Consider the following 26121-nt stretch of genomic DNA (forward strand, 5'->3'; position numbering starts at 1 on the left):
ACAAATTGGGAAAAATATTAACATATATAATTTCCAAATACATAGTGCCACCAACACTTCTCTCTGGAACATTGGATTATTCCCAGCAAATTTATCTATTTGGCATCAATCCAAGAAATCACTATGCTGGTTTTATTCCCATAGAGAACCATATACAGGTTCTTTTCAGTTTCAGAGTCCAGTCACTGACAATCACAAATCCTTCCATACCCATTATGGCCATCAAAAATAGGTGACAGTGTACCACACTATAGTTTTTGCATTCCCTAAAAAGGGAAGTACCTTCTTGATTCAAATCCTAGGTTCTATTGTGCAAGTTTCTAAAGACTTTAAATAGTAAAATGTAGTTTATTTATTTTCTTTAATGACAGAGTTGTAATTCTTTTTTTTCTCAGAATTTTAGTTTTTGATACACATTGTTGGATGAAATTGTATGATTTTTCATTAGCTTATATTTGAAAGACAAAGATAGGATAAATTACCTTAAAGAAATTAAATAGAAAATTAAGGGAAAACATACCAAGGTGATTTTAGACTCTCTTCAATTTCTTTGAAGGAGGAAGGGCTTTATCCCACTAAGTGTTCTTGGTGACAATTACACGTCTCTCTGCTCTTCAACGAGGAGCTTGGAGTCATTTAGCTACAGAATTTTAATCTGGCAGAACATAAATATTAATACCTCCTGACAAAGTAGTTTTGTTTTCTATACTGAAACATTTTCTTAAAATTCTGTATTTGAAGGAAAAATATACCTTCTGGAAATGTAAACTGGAGTGTTACTTTTGTCAAGGATTAAAGGCCATCTGGTTTTCTTTTACATGGCAAATAAATATGTTGCAGAATATAGGTTGCTCTGGGAAGAGTGTGAGCATGTAGAACATATAATATACACTTTAGTAAAGTTATGCTACTTTCATTATTGTATTGATTTTGTGGCATTACAGTGAAAAAGTTCAAATTGAATATTAAAACTAAGTGTACTCCAAAGGAATGATACCACCAACTTTGTTTCAAAAGAAACAGTATTTATTAAGAAATTATATGCTGAATTCTCCTACAGCCTGTGAAGATGGTTTCTTCCATTTCGACAGCACAAGACAACAGCTAAGAGCATCTGGAAAACACTTGCAATACTTGGGAGTGGAGAATTCCTAGGAATAGGAGAGGAAATGAAGTGATGTATGCACTAATTTAAACTTTTGGATCCAAAGACAAGACAATCTTTTCCTTGGCAATCTACTTCTCACCTACAAGAGCATTAAAACTTGTCCAAGGAATCTCCCACCCAGACTGAAGTATTAGGTAATAATTGGATCACTTTAGCTCAGTAGAGTGGAGCATGCTCAACTTAATCACAGGTCAAACCAACAGTCCTTTAACTATTGTAACATATCTGAAATATCTGCATTCTTTATTAATAAAAATGGTGCTTATAGAGGGCAGAAATATAACTCTTTCAAGTATTTTATCCTTACGCTCTGAAATACTTTAAACTATAAATTAAAAATAAATTATAAAAACTAGCATAAGATGTGTCTTCTCTTACATGACATTGTTGGAAATAAGCTTTAAACATAGAACTGCAGTATCACCTGACTTAATATATGATCAACAGTGAAACATGCTAATCATAAAAATAGCTTTTACAAATATACATTTGTATATAGTGTCTCCCTTACCATTCATAAATGTCTTTCACATTTTAAGACTTAAAAAAAAACATAATTAGCAAAGGGGAAAACACATTTACAATTTAAACCATAAAAACCTGACAATTGTACAGCTTAGAACATAGAAGAAATGGAATTTCTAAAATTGAGCAATACTGTCCATTTTATTTATTTGGGTTTTTATATAAATTGAACCAAAGATGCTGCTATCCAGTAAGAAACCTCCTTTCACATTTCTGGGGGTTGTCACAGTTTCTCTTTTCAGCTTTGTGGCATCACACATTACTTCAGATCACTTTATCTGTAGAAACTGAGAAAACAAAAAAAAATATGTTAAAATACAGAGATTTGTGTTTCATTGTTCATAGCATAGATAAGCTAGATGTAAGTTAGATTTTAAGGTTAAATCAGGAAAAGGATAAAGGAAATGTTAGAAATTTAGGACAAATATTTTTGATGGTAGGTTCTTAAATCCTTTGTTCTAGGCAACTCTAAAATTATTTACATTTATAGCATGCTATGATGCTTTTTAATCCAGCTAATTCAGTGGCTGAGATCAGCAATTATTTTTCAACTTGAGCTCTTGTCCAAGTCAGAGGGGTACCAACTGAAGTTCTAGCCTAGGTAAAGAGATTTGAATTGCTCATGAATCTTTGCTGCCCCTAACAAGAGTGAGTGAGCCTAGGATATTTTTCCCCTTCTAAGAGACTTTCAACAGTGCAGTCCTAAGCCTTGTGCATCTGGGTTAGGAGAAAAAAACCAATACAGATATGACCAGAGTTATACAATCGTGGCTGTAAAAGAAGTAAGTAAGAAATGTGGAAGACTTCATGGTGCAATCATGAGTCTGAAACATCATATACAAGACAAAATTCAATTGGCTGAAGAATTGAATTAAGAACAGAAATATGAACATGAATATGAAGATAAAATAATGCAGGAGTCCATCAACAGGAAAACTCATTTATTTATATTAGAGTCCCATCACATTCCAGACCCTTCTATTTAGATGGGAAATATAGTTACACCTATTGTTATCCCATCAGATGGCAAAATTATGTACATGGATGAGACATGTTAATTTCCTATGAATAGACAGAGAATTAGGTAACTTGACCTTTTATTAAAGTTTTGAAATCCATGATATAAAGATTATGAGAGACTGAATGGCAGGTAGGTGGTGAGGATGGCTCTGGATGTCTGCGGCCCAGATCTTGTGCCTGGCCAGGATTCCTGATTGAAAGGAACTCAGTGAATCTGAGTAATAATTTCTCTTTCTTCATGCTTGGCATCTTTCACATACATAAATACATATATTTAAATAATTTCAGTTAACAGGGACACTGTCCTCTTTAGCGAGTATACCTTTTAATTCTAGGAACATTTAAAATTAAATATAAAATATTTAAAAGAACAAAAGCCATAGTACTATTTTTGTGTTAAGAAAAAAATCTGCAAGCATTTGGTACCTTAAGTTCTTTTGTTATGTAAGAGAACATAGCTTACTAAAGTGACAGTCTTGTGATTTTACTTTAGAATATATCATTAAAAAACTGATTGAGACACAGGATTTCAGCTTTATGATTTGAAATCTTACTATGTTTGTGCATGATATTGGAAAGTCTAAGAAAACGTTGGGTCCTCATATTGATACATTTAATTTATTAGATTTCAAGAAATTTTTCATTCTCAGAGGGACATTTTTGTTAAACCAGACAAATGAAGTACTTAAAAACAAGATATCAAATATGAAAGGACAACATTACTAATAAACCATCTAAGAGAGGAAAAAAAAAATCTCTACATACAATGCCCCTTTGTTTGCTTAACCACCTATGGCTTAACTTGTTGTCTTTAGAGTTTGTTTTAATAGCACTTGAAGAGTACTGAGCAGAAAGAAAGGGTATAATCCTCCCCCACATCTGCCAGACCACATTCTGAGGAGACGGATAATGTCAACCTAGCAGAGAAAAAGAACAAACACAGCAGCCTCCTGTTATCATTTTGCAGCAACTACTTTTTTTTTTATCCTTTATAACCCCAATAAAAGCCCAAGGTTTTATCCTCAGGGCTGGTACTTCTTTCTTTCATGCTGTGCCCTTTCCTCTCTTGGAAAGTAAAATAAACTTTTTGCTTCAAAACCTATCCTAATCTTTGAGTTGAAAATTCTTTCTCACCCACGGTACAAGCTCCCACCCTAAGAAAATATATTACTAAATTTACAAATCCGTTTACAATATTTTAATGCATTTAATTAACTAATCTTGGATGATCAAAGGACTCTGAGAAATACTTTGTAAAACTTGCTATACTTAGAAATATAATCTCATAATAAATGCCTAATCTTTTTATTTTAAAACTTTAATAAATCAGATCCTTTCATGGTTCTTAAGTGTGATGAATGCATTTTCATGCTCATGTGTGAGATATGCCTCTCTGGAACCTTGTTACCATGCGGGCACATTACCTGTCTGACATGAAGGAAAAAAAAAAAGAAAGAAAAAGACGAAAAGAAACAAAAAAAGAAAAAACTTCAATAAATCAAACTTAACTAAAAATAAATAAAATATACATTTTAATAGTCTTTTCTACAGTCAAAAGCATTAAAAAACCTTATATTCCTAGAAAAGGAACTTCCATGAATATGAGTAATGCACAAGTACAGTTTGATACTGTTATTTCTTTCTCTCTCTTTTTGTTTCTCTCCCCTACTCCCTCTTTCCTTTCCTCCTTCTTTTCCTCCTTACCCAATCTATACTCTATACCTATCACACATATATACATTTTTAAACATGAAAACATTGTTCAAATGTGTTCCTAATGTAGTTCCAGGCTGTGATTTTACACATGGGAAGAGTCAAATAGTCTGTAAAGCACAAAGTTTTGAACTTATTGTACAAAATAGGCATGACACTTTTTGCACAGTGTAAAGAAAGTTTTGTATATAACCTGTATTTACATACTAAAAGTTATCAATTATCAATATGACAATAAATAATTTAAGAAATAAAATGAAACTGACCTATACACTGATACTGATATATAAAAATAATGTGTTGCAATTTTTTAGTTTTGATTGATAGCATTTGTGTGCAGGAAGGAAAGAAAGCTATTTATATGATTGCAATTGCACTCTGTTCTCCAAGGCCTCCATCGATTGCTTTCTTATTATAAATGGAAAATGCTGAATACATTTTCATAATTTGTAGCAGCTATGTATGTAAAATTTACTAATTGTTACATTTTCCAGGTTAAGTCATGGCAGACTACATTAATTTAGTATATCCTTACACCATCCTGCGTGTCTCAAAAGAGATAATGGTTGTTTGGCAACTATTCACTTTATTAAGTAGAAAAAAACAACCTGCAGGTTTAATATTTCATTATCCTCAGCACAATTTTTTCTTACCCTTTCCTTTCCTCCTTAATTGTAAATGATTACATAAAAATAATTATCCTAGGAAGAAGAAAGGTAGGTTTAAAAATAATTTATTAAAGGTCCTACTTCTTGCCATAAGGCTTCAAAGCATTTGCCTGTCACTGGTATGAAACAAAAGCTTCATTAACTTTGCATTGTGAAGTAGGTAAGACTAACTATATGGATACAGGTCATGAATATGATTCTCCTTATCTAAAAACAAAGGCAAAACATATTTACAAAGCTTTTCATAGAACTTGTAGTCTGAGAAAAGGCTTGCTGTTGACTTGCAATGGCCTGGGAGAAAGGGGACAGATGACATTGTTCTTGCTGTCTTTTTGTCAAGAAAGACAGTCACTTAAGGAGCTGATTGGTTTAGTATAAAGTAAAACTAATTGTGCTCTTCTTCTCTTGAATAGTGGGTAATTTATCCACTGGCTGTATGGGAGCTTGGATGCTTTTAAAACAAATTCTCCTAATGATGAATGCTTTTTCAACTCTCAATCTCTCCCATTTCTGAAACACAACAAAGAGAGCTACTCAGATGGGACTGGATTGTATCGAACCAAGCAATTTACTTCTTTTTGACAAAGATGAAAAGGATAGTATTAATCTACAGGGCAAGCATATTTAATTTTAAGCCTCACACATTAATCTGTTTGAAATAAAATAAGTACAATAATACATAAAATAAATACACCTTATTTACAGCTGTACTAAAAAAATCATACTTTTAAATGTCTTGTGACTTCTTTAGTAGCAGAAAGTCTTCTGTTATCTTTTTTTCTCATTGAGATTTATAACTAATAAGAAATCAGAGAAATCTAGATAATCTGTATATTTGGGTAGCAAATACGAAAAAGGTGAAAGAAACTGTGTGGCGAAAACAGTCCACATAATATTTTATAGAAAAGTGGAGTCTTATGAACAAGAATTATCTGTATTTGTTGTCATCATTGATCACATTTCTTGAGTATTGTTCAGCCATTCACTATTTATGGATAATGTGAATGAATATATTTAGCTTTTATGATCCCTCATTATAAATAAGATACAATTTGATTCTGTTTTTTAATAACAAACAAATTCCCAGCATCTATTGTTCATTGTAAGGTAAAATTTACCTTCTATTAAAAAAACTCTTGGGGACAAAATTATATCATACTTTTAGGCCAAAAGAATCACAACACAAAAACTTTCATGGAATGAAAACCAAAATGGGTAGTAACATATTGGAATGGCTACAAATGAAGGCAACTGCTCAATTATGTAGTTCTTGGAGGCTGAATAGTCTCTGTGCCTTAGTTCATGGCCATTTAGGGCACAGGAGGGTGAGTCAGGAAACACGAGAGAACAAAAGTGTAGTAACCCATGAGAACCTTGGATATAAGACTCTCAGATTGTCTTCTGAAATTTTAACTTTAAAATCAAGACTTAAATGATCAGAGAAGAGACTATGCAATGTCACTTAAGAGAGGTAGAAGGTTTCTAGGTCTTTGAGAATTGACTAGAACATAACTGAAGCTTATTGACTCAGCCAAAGAAAGAATGTGCTGATCTGAAAGCAACTTGTTTGGCACTGAAAGTACAGAAAAATAAGAGAGTTTTGGAGGGCAACTTGATTGTGCCCATCTAAGAACGGCCCATAGGAGAAGGTGTCCAAGCCTTGGAAGTGAACCTGGCCTCTGATGAGAGGTATATTCCTATTGAAGACACAGACACATTAGTAATCTTAGAACATCCAATCACACAGTCCACTCTTGTTCTAAATCCACACTCTCCAAGGAAAACTTCTAATTATAATTTCTAGCACTTTGACTATTGGAAAAAAATTCTTCAGCCAAAGAATATAAGGCTAGTTTCCCTTTTATAGATACTGCTGTAAATTGATAAACAGATCTGAATTTGTATACCAGCCTATTCTGGAATGCTTTCTTCACATTTGTCTAAAGTAGATAAGCAAGTTCTGTGAAGCTGTAAGTCTAGCCTCAGACTCTGCACTGTGGAGGATGGTAATGAAACCCTGCAGACCTGCCTACCTGCTAGCTGATCTTTCCTGGCTCTACCAATATTTGCCATATAATTTTAAGATCTTTAATACAGGAAACATTTACAAAGTTATATGTTAAGGTGCACAAGAGTGCACCTGAGTTTGAGGAACTAGAATCAGAAATTATATAAATTTCTCCTATTATAGGTAAAGATAGTAAGGCCCAGATAGGCTGAGAATATGTTCAGGAAGTTGGTGGAAGCCCTCACTAGACCCAGAATCCTGACTACTTTCAAGAATCCTTACCAGTACACTCTTGGTTCTCAAACTTTAGTGGGCCTCAGAATCACCAAGTGGCCTTGTGAAATTCAGATTCAAGAATTTCTGACTCGCTAGGTCTAAAGTGAGACCAAAGAAATTGCATTTCCAGCAACTTTCTTAATGATGTGGATCTGTGCATCCCACTCTTTGAAAACCACTTCATTTTGCTATTGAGAGGCAGTTCTCTGTGGGCCTCTTGCATTCCTGCAGACCTTGCCTAGTGTGCTAATGTCACAGCACCCTGACTGTTCTCTCCCCAAAGCAAAACTTCTCAGGATTATTTCTTTTGCTGGCAATTCTGAGAAGTGAGGTAACTCATCTCAGGAATGTAGCATATAGTTCTGAAATATATGTTGTCTTCCTCTGGACAAAGAATCGGTTTGCTTACTGCTTGCTAGAAAATTGGATTCGCTAAATTCAAGGCCCCTCTCCTGTAGTACACTGTACTGTGCTTGCAGACTCTGCTTGGCCGCCCATCTCAAATTTGTGTCTTGGGGCCCAGGGAACCAGTGCAACTATCCGGATACTCCTACTGCTTTTGCCATGAGTAGCAAAGCCTTGTCTCAGGAGTTTCTTGTCTTCTGTTAGTACCCTTGAGACCACAGATGGTTAACTTACTAGCTTGGATACTTATTTTTTGGAACCTCTCTGATTGCAGAAAAGCAAAGTTCTTCTGTTTAGGTCTCCTAAATACTGCCAAGCTTATTTAAATTGGATTAATTCTTGACAGTATCTATAGTGATTCTTGACAACTCATGACTCCACTGGCAAACTGTCTTTGGGACATGCTCACTGCTTTTTATCCTGTCTCCATTCCACTTGCTGTTTTTAAAATTTATTTTCCCCCCTCTTATTCCTAACCCAAACTCATTTTTCTGCCCAATAATTCTCATGTCTTTATCCTATTTTTCTATCTGCTTCACAACACTCATGAAATAAATGTGACCAAAAAATAACAGGGTTTTATACCATAGTAGATCACAAATATCCAACGCAGTGGGTTTTGTTATTCCATAACCAAATCAAAAAATAAATAGACCAGGAAAATCAATGATTTTTTAAATAGTAGCACAGAATTTAAGTTACTGCACATGGTATGCTAAGATATTTTAATTTATCTCCTAAAACTGAAGCTAAACATAAAACAATATTATAAAACAATTATAAAAATAAAAGGAAAAAGAAAAAAACTAATGTGAAAATAATTTAACTTTATTTACTGAATCCAAATAAACTCTCTTCCTATAAATATTACAAAGAAACTGTCAAACTTTTGCATCATTCATGTTTTAGTTTAGTGTATAAGATTGATTTATAGATACAATATAAAGAGCTTTTGATACTGAAGTGAACATAATATGCTAACATAAAAATTATAATTAGAACTATGATATCCTTTATGGATATTTGGGTTGGGACATGGTGTACTATATGTTATTTTAAAAAACCCATCTTTTTCAGAATTAATGACATCAGTTCCTCTGTCTAATTACTGCTATATTTAACAAAGACATTACTGCAGTAATAGCTTCGACATGTAGACACATAGATCATTTGTGTTTCTGGAGTATGTTTCACTTAATTGAAATCACAAATAATTTTCAAATAAGAAGCAAAGAGTGTCTTTTCTTTTGGACTCATTATAGTAATAATGCTTTAGTGTGGTAAGACACAAGGATGTCAGGAATCATGTAACTGTTTTCTCCATTGTAACTCCAGAAGCATCAGAGAACCACAGTAGTAGAATGGTTAAGCAGGTGATGTAGGATTGTAGAGTGATCTTGTCTCACCTCCCAACCAAAGCAGCAGTGCCCTTCATAGTGATCATGGCTGATGAGTAGGTAGCTTTGTCTTGACTATCTGAAGAGAGAACTCTTTCCCTCACAAGGCAGCTTGCTCCATTTGTAGATAATCGTGGTTAGAAAAGAATTTGTTACATTGAGTGTAAATCAGCTAAATGGCTGAACTATGTATTAAGCCAAACCTAGAGAGTATGGTGCCAGACAGCCAGGCAGACTTTGAGAGGTATTGAAGTATCTGATACTTCAATGGCAATAGATGGCGAGAGAGAGAGAGACAGAGAGAGAGAGAGAGAGAGAGAGAGAGACAGAGAGAGAGAGACAGAGAGAGAGAGACAGAGAGCAACTCCAGGGGGAGGTGAGTTGGTTTTAGACAGAACATTAAGACAGGAATCTGAAGTATAAGACATTCATTACTTTATTTTTTGTGACCACATTTGTTCCCAGGAATAAAGCAGGATCCAGTTATTAGAATAAGCCTAGGACAACTGTAATAAGTTTACAGCAAGAATGTCTTACAGTTGGAGACATCTGAATTACTTAGCTAAGCCTTTCTTAATTTGCTCCAAAGAGAGATCTCACAGTCTCTATTATTAGAGGTTGCACCTGGGTTATTAGAACCTGGAACTGGGCTAAGCCTGTGGATGTGGATCACAATCGTCATAGTAACGCTTATTTGTATAGCGTGTGGAAGTTTATAAATACTCCATATGTATATTCTCATTTGCGTTTCATTACAAACCAGTGAGGTAGTTTGTTGGGCGAGAATCATCTTCATATTATTAATTCTTGGCTCAGGAGCGAGTGTCTTGCCTACATCAAACCCAGACTAGAGCTTTCCCTAATATTCTGTTCTGTCCAATGGTGGAAAGAAGCACAATAGGGAGGCACACTGGGTACACCTCTAATTTTAGCACAGATGGTCTTTACTGGGATGTGAAAATACACTGGTACTCTTATAATGAGTGAGAGAAAAGGGATGGAATTACTGAGAACATATTAGGATGTGCACATAACCTTCCACCTGCTTTTCCCTTATTTGTACCATATCTGCCTAAATTTTTTTTTGTCTTGTTTTGAACTAATTCAAAACCATTTTAATTAAAAACTTGCTTTTGGCAATTGTCTAAAAAAGACCTTTAATGTTATAAAACTACATTTGATTAAGAAAAAAATTAACTTTAGAGGAAAATTATCTAGTGTGGCCTACATAATTTTATTCTAATGTCTGGGTAAAAATTCAATTAATTTAATACTGAAAAAAAATAGAATCACATTGCTAAATTATGTGATTGACCAGAACCTGGATGTTCTGTTACACACACATTAACATTTCTCTTATTTTTTCCCACACTATGCTCTGATACTTTCTGAAGATAATGATAATTGTGTTTTGGGATCACTGAAAATCTTATTTAACTAATTGAATTGATAAATTATAATAGTTTTATTTGGTACGTGATTTATGTTTGATCATGCATCAATTCCTAATTTTTCATACTAATTATATACTGTCTAACAACCAGTAGTTACTCTCAGTGCTGGAAATAATAATGATAATTTTAGGACAGTACTCTAACTTGCTTATGTTAATTCCAGTGAGAAAAGCCCAATGCTGATTAATGCTAAGATTTTATGAACATTGAAATTTCACACATTTGATTGCTTTCTATAGGTCCTTGGGGAATTAATTTTAGCACCATAAATAGAAATATTTAAAAAATCATTTCATATCTAACAAAAAAATGTGATTTAGAATTGACAGCTTTAGAGGTATAATTTTAAAAGCCCTTTGAAATGATCATTCTGAATGGCTAGGGGAAATGTTGTCATGGTTATTTAACAATTCTCATTTAATTTAATTAAATTTATGTATACACCATTCAAAAAATTAGAATATGATAAAATAGCTTCAATTTCAAAACAGTATAATTAATCTGAGAAGGGGAATGAAATAGTAAGGTTAAAAAATAGTTATGCTATTATCCTATTATAAACTTTTTTTTATCAGTATATTTGGGAAACATAGTTAATTTAAAAAAATGTTAAGTCTTAAAGCTGTGTAATATTACCAAAATACCCTTAACACTGAAATTATGCAGGATATAATAGAATCCCAGATGATTCAGAAGATATTTCTGAATTTGTAGTACCTTCAATTACCATGATTATAAAAGAATTTAAAGAATTATAACATATGCAGAATAAATTGAAAATTGGGCTTTGTCTTATATATGACTGATCGTGTCATATCCTCTGCAAGTTACTTTTTAAAGTAGGTTTTGGATAACAGCTCACCTACCTGTGTTTTCATTTTTTCATTATATGAGAACAGAGAATTTAGAAACAGTATTTGTTATATGATTATACTGGTATGGATCAAAATAAATAAAACCTTGGGGCATTTTAACATTTGAATTTAATAAATTATTGAAGTAATTCAATATAAACTGAGTTCTCTTCGAGATTTCTATAAACAAATCTGTCCCCAAATCAGAAAACAAACATTATTTGAAAGGTTTTTGCCTTTATACTCTAATTCCTCTGATAAATCACACTTTGTGGGCCTGAACAGAATGCTATAACATCATCTGTTCATCAGGATTTGACTTCGGTAATCCCCAAGACCCATGAATGCTAGAGTGTGTTTTGCGAAAGAGAAAGGGCACTGTGTTTGCCTAGCTTTCTGTTGTATCATCTAGACCTGGGATTATTTGATCAATAAATAATGTATGGTATTACTTGGCACAAACACACACAAACACATATGAATATCCCACATCTGCACCATACATCTCAAACTATAAATTATTTCTACTACATTTTACAAATGCTCACCTTAATGGCAAGTCTGAGGCACAAGGAAAGAAAGTCACTTGACCATGGTCCTATTAAAGGTGATGAAATAAATCCATCCCAGAATCACATTATTCTACCCTTACTTGAGGGTCATATTAAATAAATGTTCAATCTGAAATAAACAGCACAGAATAGATGCCCCATGTGTGAAGGTCAGCAATTAACATATTCTCCCAACAAACTTTAGGCTGAAAATGTGGGTCCTCGGTGGGAGCTACATTTAAACAGATTTCGTTCATTTGGGTCTTGGGAGCGGTATTTTTATTAATAGAGTTTTGGCAGGTGAGTATTAGGGAGCTGGCTGGGCAAGCCAGTCAGCTTGGGGATCTGCACTGTACTGTTTTGGAGATCCTTTCTATTCTGCTAACAATGTAGGCACGTGAAAGAGTACAGGGAATTAGATTCTGGGTCACAAAGAAGAATTGCAAATATTTACTTATATGTGTGCACACAGCTTTAATAAACTTTAAATAAACATTATCAACCTTTTTTTTAGAGGATGATGGACAATGCTTTTTTGGAAATGGATTTCTGTGTCATTTTTGTTTCTTCTGCATAATAAGAAATATATATTTTGTGTCTTACTCCCTGGTTCTTAGCACAGAGCACCCAAATCTCTTGTAATTTCCTGAATGAGGTGACAGGAGCATCTTTTGCTATAATATTTGGTTTTTGTACAGAGCTCATAAACCCCTTGGAAATTCCTAAGGGATAGAAATGTATTTTGTTATTCATAACAAACCCATTGTGCTCACTTGAGTTGATGCTAATGAAGTGCCTTAGAGTGGGGTCCCTGGATAGCCTCAAGTTGAAGTTGGTCACCAGAAAGATCAGGTGATTAGAGGCTTGGAACTTTCAGCTCCACTGACCTCTAGGAAGGTGAGGGGTGCTGGAAATTATGCTCTATGAAACTCTTGAACAAGAGGTTTGCTGAGCTTCCCACTTGATGAAAGCATCCATGCGCTGGAAGGATGACACACCACAGCTCCACTGGGACTGAAGTTTCTGTGCTTGAAACCTTTCCAAACCTCACCCTATGTTCCTCTTTATCTGGCTGTTCATCTGCATCTTTCATAATGTGCTTTATTATAAACTGGTAAACATAAGCCCTGAATTCTGTGAGCCATCCTAGCAAATTACTGAACAGAAGGAGCAGGTTCATGGGAACTTTGATTTATATCCAGCAGGTCAGAAGCACAGGTAATGGTCTGGGAGGGGCATGCTTGTGGCTCTGACTTGGGTGGTACAAATGCAATAGATGTAACCCAAATGTTTGTACCTCCCTAAAAATTTTGTAATAAAAAAAATAAAGTGCTAATAATCCGAAAAAAAAAAAAAAGGAAGCACAGGTAATGACGTGGGACTTGTATTAGCATCTGAAATGGGTGGAGGGCAGTTTGTGGGACTGAATCCTTAACCTGTGGGTTCTGATGCTGTCTCCAAGTAGGTAGTGTGAATTGAATTGACACCCAGTTGGTATCCACTGGAGAATATCTTGGTGTGTGGGGAAAAGCCCCCACACATTTGGTCACAGAAGTGTTCTGTGTTGTGAGAGTATAGTAGAAGAAAACAGTGTGTTTTTTATACTTTACCTATAAAGTAATAGTAATAGCTAACAGTCATTAACTATTTTAATGTAATTGTCTCATTGATTGAACCTATTTGGCTTATAAAAAGAAATAACCAACTTTATCATTTTATATACCATAATAAAATACCATACCTCACAGAGCAAAAAAATTAATTATATGGCTGAACTTTTCAAAATAATGTTCTAGTCTATGGATTGTTGTTAAACTTTCTGGAAGATTGGGGGACAAAGCCTGAGACTTCCCATTCTGCCATCTTGCTGATGTCATTCCCTCTGGCTAAACTTTTCAAGCTACTTCCAGATGTAGTTACTCTCTTCATGTTTACAGAGATGGTTCAAAGAAAAATGTCCTATTTGTTGATTAGATTCAGTCCATATGGAGATCAAACATGCCCATGAAGATCAGAAAATAAAATGCATCTTAAACGCTGAAACCATTTAAAATTCTGGGTAAAATTTAAGAATAATTGGGCCTTGTCTCACGGTTATTACTTTGCACCTAAATATCATAACATTTCAAGCTATTTAAATCCACATTATTTTTCTCATAGCAGATGTTAAGAACAATTTTTAAAAGCAGATGACATTAAAAATATTTTACATGAACAAAAATAGATTCTTTGGCACACAGATAAATTTCAAAGGAATGAGGTGTAAAGTACCGAGGTAAGAAACTACGCACATGATTTAAAAAAGAGTATTTTCAAATTATTTTTAGACAAGTCATTAATTTTTGTGTAGAATTCATAGTTATTTCTTATAATTTTTTTTAATTTCATAACCTTTTAAGACCCTTAACATTTGAAATCATTAATGGTAACACTTTTCATCTTTAAATATGAATGCTGTCTTATTTACATATAATAATACATGGCACCTCTCCCTGCAGTTAATTATGGAATGTTTGTGTGACTGTGTTTTAGGTACCTCTGTTGATGTTAGATCATTTCTTCTAAGCTGTTAAGTTCTTACGGCCCAAGAGTTTTATAGCATCACTAAAAAAGTGGATGAAGTAGATCTTTCTCTGATAGCTGTGTTTTTTCTTTATTTCCAGTTTCCATTTGAAAAAAAAATTCTTATTTTTTTACTATTGCAGTGCAAATAGAACCATCTACCATGTTCAGAATTTACATATGTAACTTCATACGCCATCCTGCTTCATGTTTGATTGCAATGTTAAGTGTTACCCAAAAATGTTTTCTCTTGATCCAAAGCATCATGTTAGTGTGCAAAGGGCGCATTTTATAACTTGTGTGCCCTAGGTGTCTCTTACCTTCACACTGTCTCTTCCTCTGTACAGCCTTTTCTGCACCTCAGTCTGTTATTAAAATCTAGTCTGAAAGCAAGCTACAAGTGTCTGATTCTCTTGTTAAAATGGGAGATTAGAACCCGTTGGTTAATTGTTAAAGAACACCAAACTGAAGTTTTCTCATTAATATACCTGAATTCTTTAAATAGTTTTGTCACTGCTTTTTCCCTGATGGTAAAACTTTGAGACTCACTTATTTGGATAAAAACTAACATGTACTGAGCGTTTACTATATGTCAAGCCGCCTTTTAAGTACTTAACTATTTTATTCCATTTAATATTCATAAGGAAAATGAAGAAAGTGTCATTATTATTCTCATTTTACAGATAAGAAAACTGAGGCACAGAGAGGTAAGTCACTTGCTCAAGTCACAGGTGTCTTCAGTAGTGCCTGATACTCACCCAGTGCTTTGTCTACAGCCTTTGCTTTTTCACATTGTGTGGTATACACTCTCATTTCATTTAAAGCAATTTACATTGTGCCTAAGCTATCAACATCATTTTTGCCTGAATAGTCATACTATTATATTTATCAGTTAATGTTCAACTACTTCTGTGCTATGCACAGAATGTTTATGCCAAATTAATATTATATATGTCAGTATTTCTGGAGTGATTTTTTTCCCATTCCCTTTGGACAAAATCTATGATATCAACTAGGATTGTTAAGACTTTACATCATTTGAAAGGCAGTAACAGGCCTCTAAAGAGATATTTATTAAACTACCTTAGGAGCATTTGAGTGCTAGCCTGGCAGCTTCTCTATGGAGAATCAACTTGTTCTACAGAAACACATGTATAAAATATTTATGATTTTGAGTGTTCTTTTCATTGTGCTGTAAACTTTCCCTATCTAAAATGAGGAAGTCTGAGAAGGAAATGTCCTATTTGGATGGAAATCATTTGCCATGTCATAGAGAAAGCCACAGTGAGGGCTTCCTGGTGACCAGCAGTGGCCAGAGATCCAGTGGGCCATCTGCCTCCTGAGATTCTCTGGGGTCTCATGCACAGCATGAAAATGCTACTTTATTTTTTATCAATTTAGAGGTATCAAATTCTGTAAAATTTGGGGTACTCTTCTAATGTGATCTAAAAAGTAAATTTGCATGCAGAGTTTCTGCCAACTTCAAGTAGGAAATTGTGCAAAAAAAAAAAAAAATGACTGCAGGAAGGTGATGTCCAATCAGAATGTCATTCTGAGGCATTATTTCATCAGGTATGAAGTGCAGATCAGCACAACTCGCTCCCTATTTCCCAGGGCAGTGCACAAACTGATGGAGGTGCCCAAGATATTGTTAGGTGGACAGATGCATTAAAAATCTCCACTCACATCTGAAGAGCTATCTGCACTCTCATGTTTACTGCAGCACTATTCACAGTAGCCATGTTAGGTAACCGACCTAAGTGTCCATCAATGAGTAAAAGGGTAAAGAAAATGCACATACACACATACACATAACACAGCATACATTATACACAACGGAATACTATTCAACCTTAAAAAAGAAGAAAATCCTGTCATTTGCATCAAAATGGATAAACCTAGAGGACATTATACTAATTAAGTGAAACAAGTCATGCTGGGAAAGAAAAATACTACGTGTTCTCACTTATATGTGAAATCTAAAACGATTGAACTCAGAAACAGAGTAGAATCGTTGTCAGAGGCAGGAAGAATGTGGAGGTGTTTGTCAAATGGCACAAAGTTTCAGTCAGACAGGAGGAATATGTTTTTTTGAGATCAATTGCACAGCATGGTGAGCATAGCTCATAACAGTGCATTGCATATTTCAAATTTGCTAAGAGAGTAAATTTCCAATGTTTTTACCATAAAAACAGATAAGTATTTGAGGTGATGGCTATGTTAATTACCTTAATTTAATCATTCCACATTATGTATATCATAACATCAATTTGTACACCATAAATATGTACTATTATAATTTGTCAATGTAAAATAAAATAAACATTCACTCATGTAGTGAGAACATTGTCTTTCTCAGTGTTCTTCCAGTTCTTTGGACTGCATTAATGAGAAAGTTTATGTTTGTGCTAGTCTTAACATTTCTTTAATACTGTCTGTTTTTTTTAATGAGAGAGAGAGAGAAAGAGATAGAAATAGAGAGAGGAGATCAGAAATACAAGAATTTTTGCCATACAAAAATATCAAATTAAATTAAAAAAAAGTTTTGTTTCAACAACATACACTGGGGAAAAGAAGCCCTATTCAATAAATCGTGCTGGGAAAATTGAATAGCCACATGCAGAAGAATGAAACAGGACCCCTATCTATTACCACTCACAAAAATTAATTTAAGATGGATAAAAGACTTAAATGTAAGGCATGAAATCATAAAAATTCTAGAAGAAAATATAGGAAAAATTCCTTTAGATATCAGCCTAGGCAAAGAATTTATGACTAAGATCCCAAAGGCAATTAAAGCAACAACAAAAATAAATAAATGGGACTTGATTAAATTGAAAAGCTTCTGCACAGCAAAGGAAATAATCAACAGAGCAAATAGACAACTTACAGAATGGGAGAAAATATTTGCAAACTATACATCCAGTAAAGGCTAATATCCAGAATCTACAAAGAACCCAAGCAAATCAGCAAGGAAAATAAAAAGAAACCAAACAACCCCATTAAAAAGTGGGCAAAAGACATGAATGGAAGTTTTTCAAAAGAAGATAAACAAATGGCCAAGAAACATGAAAAAATGCTCAACATCACTAATCATCAGGGAAAGGCAAATTAAAACCACAATGAGATATCACCTTACCCTGTCAGAATGGCTATTATCAAAAAGTCAAAAAACAATAGATGTTGGCACATGGATGCATAGAGAAAGGAATGCTTATACACTGTGGGACTGCAAACTAGTACAACCTCTATGGAAAACAGTATGGAGACCCATCAAAGAACTAAATAAAAGTAGATCAACCATTTGATCCAGCAATCCCACTACTGGATATCTACCCAAAGCAAAATAAGTCATTTTATCAAAAGACACCTGCACCCAAATGTTTATTGCAGCACAATTCACAATTGCAAAGATATGGAACCAATCTAAGTGTCCATCAATTCATGAGTGGATTAACAAAATGTGGTATATTTATACCATAGAGTACTACTCAGCCATAAAAAGAAATGAATCAATGTCTTTTGCAGCAATTTGGATGGAACTGGAGACTATTATCCTAAGTGAAGTATCTCAAAAATGGAAAAACAAACACCACATGTACTCTCTAATAAGCTGGAACTAACCAACGGGCACACATGGGCACAGAGGGAAGTAAAGGTCATTGAAAATCAAGAAGGTGGGAAGGGGGAGGAAGGGAGGGGCAAAAACCTACCTAACAGGTACAATAAACACTATTTGGGTGATGGGCATGCTAATAGCCCTGACTCAAACTTTACAAAAGCTATCCATGTAACAAAAACATTTGTGCCTCCTTAATATTTTGTAATTAAAATAGTTTTATCTTTTCATTATATTTATTTGAAATATATCTCCTACTTATGTAAAGTAATACTTGGTTTTTCATTTATTGGAATGAACTAAAGTTTAGTGTTAAAGATACATTTATTTTAAGTAAAAAATGAAGTAAGCCAATTTAATAAAACATTAAGTTAAAAATAGTACGAATGAAAAAAACAGTACGAATGGTACATAGATATGGCAAAAATCATAAGGGTACTCATTATACAAATTAAAATTAATGAAGTTTGTGAAACACTAATATAGTCTAATATCTAAGAGTGTTAGAATCTTACAGACACTGTTTGAATCTTGATTCTGCCTTTTGTTAACAATACAACCTTGGGGAAGTTACTTAACTTTTCTAAAATCAGTTATTTGTAAAATACCTGCTCCCCAAAGTTATTCTAAGGAATAATGAAATGACATATATTCAAAAACTCAGCATTGTTCTAAGAAGATAGTGAAAATGGAAAAATTATTGTTTCCTTTTCTTCTTTTCTTCTTGACTTGGACTAAAATAAAAATGCTCTGTGTGTGCGTGCGCACACACATGCATGAATGCCATATCTTATTTTCTCAGGTTTCTGCCTTTTTACAGATAAGCTATTTTTCCATATTTTTGAGACAACTAAGGCACTAAGTAAATCTACAACTTGTTCAATTCACACAGCTTTAAATGGCAGAGGTAGGTATTACTTCCAGCAGACCACAGGCTAGGAAGATTTATTTTTAGGAAATGTTACTTAACGTTATTATAATATATTCCTAAAAATGTGGCAACACAGAAAATACCAAATATGCATAAGGTATCCAGGATCCTTATCAGGCTCCAGTTGAGAAGAATTCTTATCAGTCTTTCAAAGGCCTGAACTTTCATTTCATCTCAGGCTACCCTGGAGCTTGCGATTTTTCCATATTCAGAGCCATTCTAAAGACAGCGAAGGTTTATAAGGGAAGATCCCTAGGTAGGGTAGGGCCGACAGTGCAGCTTTAATGAGTGGGGAACCAGCTGGGCATAGTCCAGGCTGGCAATAAAGGCGCACAGTGCAGGTGGGTGAACTTGAGTTGAGGATGCCCCTTTGCAACTCGAGTGCTGCCTGGATAAAAACTTTGTGCCATTTCATGAACATGTATTTTTTAGGAATTAACTTCCAGGATATGGGGCAAGAATTATAAAAGGTCAGTGCCATTTAGATAATAGATCTCTTTTCCACTGCGATCTTGCCTCTTGAGCCATGGATAAAATTGGGAAAAAAAGTGCCACGCTTTCTTTTCTTTCAATTTCTGATTTAATAAAATGCTTTCATACCTACAACCGTTTCTTCTGTCACAGGTTATTAGATTCTGTGTAGCCTGAGCAGGTATTACATTAGTTTCCATCAGAAATATTGCTGTTAATGACTTAGCTTGTTCAAGTACAAATTTCTTGGCCTGATATTTATCAAATGCCTTTTATCTATTCATTTATTTTTATTCTGTTTTTAGAATTTTTAAAGTTTACCACACTCAATATTTTTTAAACTAGCTAGAAAAAAAACAATAAAGTCCTATACATATAACACACTAGGAAATGGATTAACTATATTTGGAGCATTAAAAAATGAAACAAAAAAATTACTAGTCATTTGACAGATAAAATGCTTAGGCTACTAACTTCAACAGCCTCTGGAAAAGTCAGTGAAAGGTCAGTATCTAAAATTAACTCAGTCTTACCAGAAAAATCTATTAATCTATCCAGTAAATACAATGCTGTAAAATTGGTTTGTGTAATTTGACTACACTTTACCTAACACTTCACATGGATGAATTGCTGGATATATCTAAGAAATAGCTTCTAGTGGTCCATATAGTATATTTTACTAGTTCATAACATTTTAGGTTTAAAATAAAGAAAATACAAAATTAAAGTTTCCAGTGTTTTTATATAATAGATTCAATATTGTAGGAAATAGGAAGTATCACTGTCATATAGATCTGGAAAAAATAATAATTTTTAAAAAATTAGCCATTTTTATATCTTCTTTTGAAAAATTTCTATTCATGTCCTTTTCCCACTTTTTGATAGAGTTGTTCAATATTTTCTTACTGATTTTCCTGAGTTCTAAATAGATTCTTGTTATCAGTCCTTTATCTGATATGTGGTATACCAAAATTTTTCCCCATTCTGTAGGTTGTCTGTTTACTCTCGTGACTGTTTCTTTGGCTGTGCAGAAGCTTTTTAATTTAATCAGGTCCCATTTATTTATTTTTGTTGTTGCTGTGATTGCCTTAGGGGACTTCATAAATTCTTTGCCTAGGTCAATGTCTGTAAGAGTCTTTCCTTCATTTTCTTCTAGAATTCTAATAGTTTCACACCTAAGGTTTAAGTCTGTTACTCACTGTGATTTGATTTTTGTGAGAGGTGAATGCTGTGGGTCCTGTTTTAGTCTTTCAACATTTCTAATCATCAGGGAAATGCAATCAAAACCACAATGAGATATCACTTAACTCCAGTGAGAATAGCCTTTATCAAAAAGTTCCAAAACAACACATGTTGGCATGGATGCGGAGAGACAGGAACACTCATACACTGCTGGTGGGACTATAAACTAGTACAGCCCCTGTGGAAAGCAATATGGAGATACCTTAAACAGATTCAAGTAGACCTACCATTCGATCCAGCAATCCCATTATTGGGCATCTACCCAGAAGAACAAAAGTCATTGTATAAAAAAGACACCTGCACCCGAATGTTTATAGCAGCACAATTCACAATTGCAAAGATGTGGAAACAACCCAAATGCCCATCAATTCATGAATGGATTAGTAAAATGTGGTATATGTGTACCATGGAGTATTACTCAGCTATAAGAAATAACGGTGATATGGCATCTCTTTGGTTCTCCTGGAGAGAGTTGGAACCTATTCTATTAAGTGAAGTATCTCAAGAATGGAAAAATATGCAACACATGTACTCATAGCAAATTGGTTTCCCTGATCATCACCTAAGTGCACATTTGGGAATAACACCAACTGAGTATCGGACAGAGGTGGGGGCTGATGAGTGCGATGTGTACTGTCTGGGGAATGGACACGCTTGAAGTTCTGACTGGGGGGGATGGGGGTGGAGGGAGGGGATGGGTGTATACCTACGTGATGAGTGCGATTTGCACTGTCTAGGGAATGGACACGCTTGAAGCTCAGACTTGGGGGGATGGGGGGCATGGGCAATATATGTAACCTGAACTTTTGTACCCCCATAATAAGCTGAAATAAAAAAAAAGAAAAAAAATTAGTATTCACATAGTGTTATTGCCCCAAAATTCAAGGAATACATCATTATTGTGTCAGATATACAAAATTCATTGTTTAATAGGATGAAGGGAATTACTTCTATGTGCATTCTTAGAATATAAAAATGGATGGAGAAATTGGAACCCTTGTACACTGTTGGTAAGGATGCAGAATGGTGCCCAACTATGAAAAACAATATGGAGATTCTCCCCCAAAACAAAAATAGAACTACCAGATGATTCAGCAATGCCACTACTGGGTACTTATCCAAAGGAATTGAAATTAAGATCTCAAAGAGATTTTAGCACTCCGGTGTTCACTGCAGCACTATTTACAATTGCCAAGATGTGGAAACATCCCAAATGTCTACTGAAAAATGAATGGATTGACATAAAGCAGTATATACATTCAATGAAATGTTTTTTAGCCTTGAAAAAGAAGGAAATTCTGTAATATGCAATGGCAGGGATGAACTTCGAGGACATTATGCTAAGTGAAATAAGCTAGTTGTGGAAAGACAGATACTGCATGATTCCACTTCTGTGAGGTATCTAAAATAGTAAAATTCATAGAATCAAAGAGTGGAGTGGTGGTTACCAGGGCCTGAGGGGAGAGGGAAATGAGGGAGCTGTTAATCAAATGGCATAAAGTTTTGGTTAAGCAAGATGAATAAATACTAGATATCTGCTGTACAACATTGTGTAGTCAACAATACTGTATTGTACGCTGAAATGTTTAAGACGGTAGAGATCATGTTGTGTGTTCTTCCCTTCAGTTTCTGGAGTCTTCACTGATAGATAATTTTCTGTTTAAAAATAGTAAACACTTAAACAGCCACAAGAAAATTGGATGGAATATGCATATAACACACCACAGTGAACAGAGGCAGCATTAGAAACCAGAAAGCGAATGTAAAAAAAGGTGTGGTTAAAATTTATGACTGTAAATGATATTTCCACGGTTACAGTGCCATTTTTTAAAATGCCTTTTTAATCAATGCAATTTGTATTCTCTACATTTTCTCATAAACTGAAGGCAATTCCAGTTAACGTGATCCTTTAAAAGTCAAATGAAACAAATCTACAACTACCAGGCAATCAAAGAATTATTTAATTCTCATGAGTGGCTGACAGAAAAATGGGAACGTTTTCCAAAATATGTGATAAGTTTTGCTAAGCATACTCATAAGCATGTATTCATATATTTTGGAATTATTTTCTTATAGAAATAAAATTAATTCTTTTGGTTTTCTCATGCTTTATATTATTCACTCAAATTATATTTTACTTCTTACAAATATTGTGCAAATATTAGCATTTTAAGAAAGCACATATGTTTTAATACAAGTTTCCTTACAGCTAGAAATTTAGAAGGCACCTGTCAATTACTAGTGGTTGATAAAATTACCTTGTGCTCATATTTCTATCTATCCTTCATAAGCTTTCTGTTTAAGATATCTATCATAGCATCCATTTTCTTCAGTGAATTGCAAACTAGACCTTTTAATTGACAAGCTTGAATTTAAATAACAATGAAGCTAACAGTGAACAGTCAAGCAAATATGAATTTAATACTCCAGTTAGGTTTATAGGATATGTTCAAGTTGAAGAATACGTTTTAGAATGTGAGTCTCAAACATGTTTTAGAATGTAAGCATCCATTTGAGAATGAAGCAGCCTGCCTGCACACCTTCCTCTCCAAAAGTGGGTTTTTCTTTCTTATTTAATTCCTTTTACTTAGGCGCCATTCAGTTCTTAGAATGGTGCCTGAGCATAGTAATCATTTAATAAGTATTTGCTGGCTGACTGAATAAAAATGGCATTAAAGAAAAAACACATAATTAGGCTAATTATTATTCTGTTGCATAAAATTCGATGTCAGTAAGACCATCTTTCTAATAGCTTTTGCCCTTTAGGATTTGGGAATAATTTACAAGAAAGGACTTGTTTGCCTCGTAGAATCCTAGAAGAGTTTATTGATTTAATGTTGCTTGGCTAGACAACACAGACCAATGATATGGGTTTGGTCCATCTGAAATAAAACTAGGCATTCTGAGCAAACCATGTGTATGGGCTACTTAAGAATCTATGTTACTGACATCAGCATGTAGCATCTTACTCACCCTAATAAAACAATGGGAGTTACCTCCCAGGCACCCGGAAGATGAAGTTCTACTCCACAGGACTCCGTCTTATGTGTGTGTGTGTGTGTTTGATCACTTAGATGGGAATCCCTTCCCATAAGTGATCTAGTCTGTCTCTCTGCATTCAGGTCAATCAATGTGAAGAGTCTAAGGAATCATCGGTGAGGGTTAGGGTTAGTGGTGGAGTGGTATCCAAAAGACCATAATACAAAAATCTAGAATTTGTTGAGTCAGATTATGTGTGGCTAAGTAAATGATAGATCCCTCCCTAAATAAGTATATATCCTCTTTTATAGCTTGACTTGTTCATTTCTTCTTAATATTCCTATAGAAATGAAAGTAACTTCCTCCAAATCACTAACTTTTCTCAGAGATTTCAAATGCTTTTGTGTTTGTCTACACCTTAGCCAAACAGAGAATACCTCAGAAGAGTGTCTTGATGTGAGAGACAAGATTGCCAGTAAAATATGCAGGAATTTGGAGACAATAAAAGTTATAAGGGATATGTATAAACATCGTAACCAAGTCGTTTTAACTTTTTCCTTTCAGAGTTATTAAAGCTTCCTACAACTGGCACTTTCACTAAATTTTGTTACTTGAAAGGATTAAATTTGCAATAGAAAATCTCATGGCAGGAATTTTTATAAATATGATCATATTTAATCCTTTCAATAATTCACAAAAACATGGACGTGAGCCTCAGAGACTCAGTGATTTGCCTGAGGTCCCATAGCTATTAGCAGGCTTGTCCTTCTCATCCTAAAACTCAAATAACCCTTCTTTGAACTGAATTGATAAATATATATCTGCACTTTGTAAGGGCAAATACAAATGCTTTTGTCCATTTATAAAAGGCAAAAAGAATGATTTCTCTTTGTCCCTTTCCTAGAGAGTCTATTTGGAGGCCTAGTGAATCTGTGTCCTTCCTCCTACTTTTGACATAGAAATATATTTTATTAGGGATTAAGTCCATTATCCAATGTTTACAATGTAGACATCTCTCCAAGATTGTGAGTCAAATAACCTCTAGATATGTGATGATGTCAAATTTTATGTGCACCTTGCTAAGACAGTTAAGAAACCCTTTGTTCTGGGAAATTGCTTACTGCAAAGAACCATCCTTCCCCATTTTACTTAGGTAAGACTCATACCTGCTTGTTTACCAACGACAAGGCCAGACACACATCCTCCCAATTCCTATTCTTGCCCTCATATGTGATTAGCTGAACTGTTTTGTCCCTATTGGTCAATGAGAATAAAATACTTGTGAACCCAACTTTGGTTAAAGTTCACTCCTTCCTCCAGAACCCTGAACTTCAGCCCATGCTCAGCCTTGAGCCAGCATCCAGCCCCTCTTTAAGCATCCTCCCCAAGAAAAGGCTTGATTCAAGGTAAAACATTCTCTGATCTACTATTCAATGTGCCAATCTTTCATTTCACTTCTCCACATAGGGTTCTTTCTAGTCTTGTTTATTCCTCTCATAAATAAAAAATTGTTTTTGCTTAACTCTTGAGATACTTGCAGATGTTATGGTCAAAGCATTCTCCCTATTGCATTAGTCCCTTTCCCTCCTTGCAATAACCCTTTTGAATAAAGTCTCATTACTAAGCCCACATTTGTTTTTTATCTGACAAATGTAAAAGTGTAGCTCTGGAATTAGCTCTGAGGCCTCTGGAGAGCTGTGCAGGAGACTGTTACGAGGTACAGCTTTTTGATTCTTGGGGAGAAAATTGTCCTTTCTTCTGCTTTGCTGCATAAAATGTGTGATATTTTGTCCTGATAACCAAGAGGGTTGACAAAACATTAGATAGGTTTCTTCCTGACTATAGGATCCTGATACCACTTTTCTTAGAGCATTTATTTGAGAAAAATTGTATTTGTAAACTTTCTCTCTGCCCGTTTGAGATAGAAATCTTCCCCGAGCTTTTTGACAGTTTTATAAATCCAGGTATATCTTTCTCAAGGAACTGGGAGCCATTCCTCTGAAATGCAATCCTCAAGAAAGAAAGCAGTCCCTATCTCCCAGCCTCTCTGGGAGGTTAAGAACCTAACTTGGATAAGCACCAATTAGCAGTTAGCTGATGGCCTAATCACACGGACCAACCTTTCTAACATCCTCCAGTACTTCTCTACCAGCTCACCCCGGCACTCAAAACTCCCTTTCCTTTTGTTTCAGCTGAGCCGAGTTTGATTTCTTTACCCCATTACAATACTCTTGAATAAAGTCTTCCTCGCCTGTTTAATTAACTTCATCCAGTGAAA

At 34.5% G+C, this 26121-nt stretch overlaps 1 protein-coding gene and 1 non-coding gene across 14 annotated transcripts in view; one reads left to right on the plus strand and one right to left on the minus strand.

Moving 5' to 3' along the window:
- Nucleotides 1–1004: 1004 nt before the first annotated feature.
- RALYL (RALY RNA binding protein like) overlaps nt 1005–26121 on the minus strand; it is a 644676-nt gene continuing 619559 nt past the window's right edge. For all 13 annotated transcript variants that reach the window (XM_045560943.1, XM_045560945.1, XM_045560938.1 and 10 more), the window contains one exon: nt 1005–1980. In XM_045560943.1, the coding sequence (XP_045416899.1) occupies nt 1963–1980 (18 nt within the window). In that variant the 3' untranslated portion in view covers nt 1005–1962. The remainder of the gene's footprint in view (nt 1981–26121) is intronic.
- LOC123645496 lies at nt 4044–4147 on the plus strand. Its single transcript, XR_006737609.1, has one exon. It is a non-coding gene; the product is annotated as a small nucleolar RNA U13 (small nucleolar RNA).

The sequence above is a fragment of the Lemur catta genome, chromosome 9 (genome assembly GCF_020740605.2).
Source record: "Lemur catta isolate mLemCat1 chromosome 9, mLemCat1.pri, whole genome shotgun sequence".
Classification (NCBI taxonomy): Eukaryota; Metazoa; Chordata; class Mammalia; order Primates; family Lemuridae; genus Lemur; species Lemur catta.